The sequence below is a fragment of the Trichosurus vulpecula genome, chromosome 7, assembly GCF_011100635.1.
Source record: "Trichosurus vulpecula isolate mTriVul1 chromosome 7, mTriVul1.pri, whole genome shotgun sequence".
In the NCBI taxonomy this organism is placed as follows: Eukaryota; Metazoa; Chordata; class Mammalia; order Diprotodontia; family Phalangeridae; genus Trichosurus; species Trichosurus vulpecula.
The window spans coordinates 171295630-171298638 of NC_050579.1; the positions used below are offsets into that span (position 1 = coordinate 171295630).

The following is a 3009-nucleotide window of genomic DNA, read 5'->3' on the forward strand; positions in this document are numbered from 1 at the left end:
TGTAAAGGTCAAAACACATCGTTACACCTGCTACCCTTTAAAGGATAGTCCAGTGATTTCGTTGCCTATTTTTCCCCTGGGGGGGGGGGTTAAAAAAAAAGAACAATCAGAAGTTAAAGCGGGAACAATGGGGCTGGGGAGTGGATAAGGAAGGAGGGGAAGAGGGAGCGAAGGGGGGGAGGGATCCCTTCGTACTTCCCCCTCCCCCCCAAAAGAGTTCACTGGACTGGAGTCTGCACCCCGTGGTGTGGTGGCGTGTCCCTACTCCCCCCGTATACATCCTCGGCTCCCGGCAGAGTCCCTCCCGGAGGAGTCATCCTTTTCTCTTTCTGTCTCCTGTTACAAAACCAAACTCTCACCACCTCCTTCTCCAGTTGTAAGCTGTCCGCCAGGGAGGTGATCTCCTGGGCCGAGGGCTTGGGACATTTGAGGAAATGGCTTTCCAGAGCCCCCTTGACGCTCACCTCGATGGAGGTCCTCTTTTTCCGCTTGCGCCCCTGGGCAGCGATCTTGTCTATGCTGGTGGGACTGCCCGAGGACGAGTCCGCCTCCTCCAACCACTTGTTCAACAAAGGCTTCAGCTTGCACATGTTCTTGAAGCTCAGCTGCAGGGCCTCGAACCTACAGATGGTGGTCTGCGAAAACACGTTCCCGTACAAGGTGCCCAGGGCCAGTCCCACGTCCGCTTGGGTAAATCCTAGTTTGATCCGCCGCTGCTTGAACTGCTTGGCGAACTGCTCCAGGTCATCCGAGGTTGGCGTGTCCTCATCCGAGTGTGGATCGTGGTGGGGCCCCGGGTGACCCGGTGGGCCCTGCGGTGGCGGCGGCGGTGGCGGGGGCTGCTGGTGCGGGTGGGAGTGCGGGTGCGGGTGGTGCTCCCCGTGGTGCTGCTCGTCGTGGGCGTCCCGCAGGCCATGGTGGTGGAGCCCCGTGGGCTGGCCCCCAGCGCCCAACATGCCGTTCACGGTGAAGCTGGGCTGCGAGTAGAGCAAGCCCCCGTTGGACGCTCCCATGCTGGGAGGGAGGTGAGCCGCTGCAGCCGCGCTCCTCCATGCCCCGGGCCCCGGGTGGTGATTGGCGGCGTGGTGTACCAGATGCGGTGGCCGCTGCTGCTGTTGCTGTTGCTGCTGTTGCTGTTGCTGCTGTTGCTGCTGCTGCTGGTGTTGCTGCTGCTGCTGCAGAGACCCCGGCCCGTGAAGCTCATCTCCACGCCCCGGCTGCTGTACCACCACGGAGGGCTTGATGTCCGGCTGGCCCAGGGGGCTGGTGGACCACGGGGAGCCGTCCCCGCCACCCCCGCCACCGCCCCCGCCCCCGCCGCCGCCTCCGCCGCCACCGCCCCCGCCGCCGCCGCCGTGGGACAGCGCGGTGATCCACTGGTGAGCGTGGCTGAGCGGGTGTCCGTTGCTCTGCAGCGCGGCGTAGTCGCCCTGCACCAGGCTCTGCGCCTCCCGGTAGCCTCCAGTGCCTTGCTGCATGCCGCCCGGCGGCTCGGCGTGCACGATGGAGGCGCTGGAGGTGAGCAGGCTGTAGTGGTTAGACGCTGCGGTCGCCATGACTCTCGGAGCCGGACTGATCGCGCCGGTTAAAGGAGCCGCGCATTTGACAGTTACTTTTTCGCCTCGGGCTCCCTCTCCCTCTCTCTTTTCTCTCCCCCCCGCCTGATGCTCCAACGCCTGCTCCGACGCCTGCTCCGACGCCTGCTGGGGCTGCTACTGCTATTGCTGCTGCTGCTGCTCCAGCTTCTCTCCTTTCCTCCCTCCCTCTCTTTCTCCCTCCCTCCCTCCCTCTCTCTTTCTCCTCCTCTCCCTCCCTCTTTCTCCCTTGCTCGCTCCGCTCTCTACCCTCTCTCTCTCTAGCTTTCTCTCTCTCCCTCTCCCGCTCTCTTGGCAGCTCCGGCTCGCAGCGGCACGCGCCCGGGCCCCGCCCCCATCACCCCCTTCCATTGGCTCAGTACCTTTTGATTTACGTGGATACCATTAGCAACCGCCCGGGACGGCGGAGCTGATTGGACAGCCTGATTTTCCCCCTCCCCCATTTCCCCGCCTCTCCTCCTCCTGTCTTCTCTCCCTCCTTCTCTCCTCCTTATTCTGATTCTACACCCCCCCGCCTGAACCTCCCCCTCTACCTCCTCCTTGGTGGGCCCCGCCCCCCATCTGTTTCCAACGCGCGGAGAAGCGGGGCTGGAGGGCAGACCCAGCGCTCAAGTCAACTGCGGCCACATGGAAGAATTGGATGATGGGGTTCACGCCTTCTTCCCAGTAGACTATGTGAGGGAGGAGGGGAGGCAGGACGAAGGCTGGGTTGTACTGAACGGGAGGGAGCCCAATTCTTGTTCCTGCAGGGGACACGCGCGCGCGCAGACCCCCCCCCCCCCCCATCTCATTCAAACACCCTTAGACTTTCAAACCTAGAACCAAGAGGAGTCTGACTTGCCTCCTGTTGCAATAATCTCGGTGCCGTGTCAAGGGCCGAGAAGCATTTTCTCATTGCATCATTTGGATGCGCAGTGAGGGTTCTAGCACCAGAGCCTGTGGATTCCTTTCCTCCAGAAAAGTATCTTCCCCCCTTCCGTCCCCCGGCACCCCGAATACTCCCCTCCGGCGTGGACTGTGCCTCTTCAAGGTTAACAGATCTAGTTTTCTTCCCGCGCCTTTCACTCACTCCCACCTGCTTCTGGTAACTGCCAGTAACCAAGAGAGAGTGGAGCAGTCCCGAAGGTGCTGCTGCCTGGGCTTAGATTTTGCCATACAGTGAGGTTCTGGTGCTAGTATCACTTAGAATGTCCCACGCTGTCAGATTCATATAACATGCACGCAACTCAGCGGCGTGCACGCACAGCCTCTGGTTTGAAAACTTAAGTTACTGGGTGGGAAAACCCCCTCCCTTAGAGGTGGTGGAAATGCAAGAGTGGGTCGGCAAAGGCAGAGTGTACCATTCTTCGACCTCTTCTAAAGGTAATGTGTATCGCTCGGAGGAAACCTCTTGTTCTGGACATTTCCACATATT

At 61.0% G+C, this 3009-nt stretch overlaps 1 protein-coding gene across 1 annotated transcript; it reads right to left on the reverse strand.

Moving 5' to 3' along the window:
• Positions 1-218: 218 nt before the first annotated feature.
• On the reverse strand, positions 219-1556 carry POU3F2 (POU class 3 homeobox 2). Its single transcript, XM_036768756.1, has one exon. It carries the CDS (start codon positions 1554-1556, stop codon positions 219-221), a length of 1338 nt encoding a protein of 445 aa, XP_036624651.1.
• Between the last annotated feature and the right edge of the window lie 1453 nt (positions 1557-3009).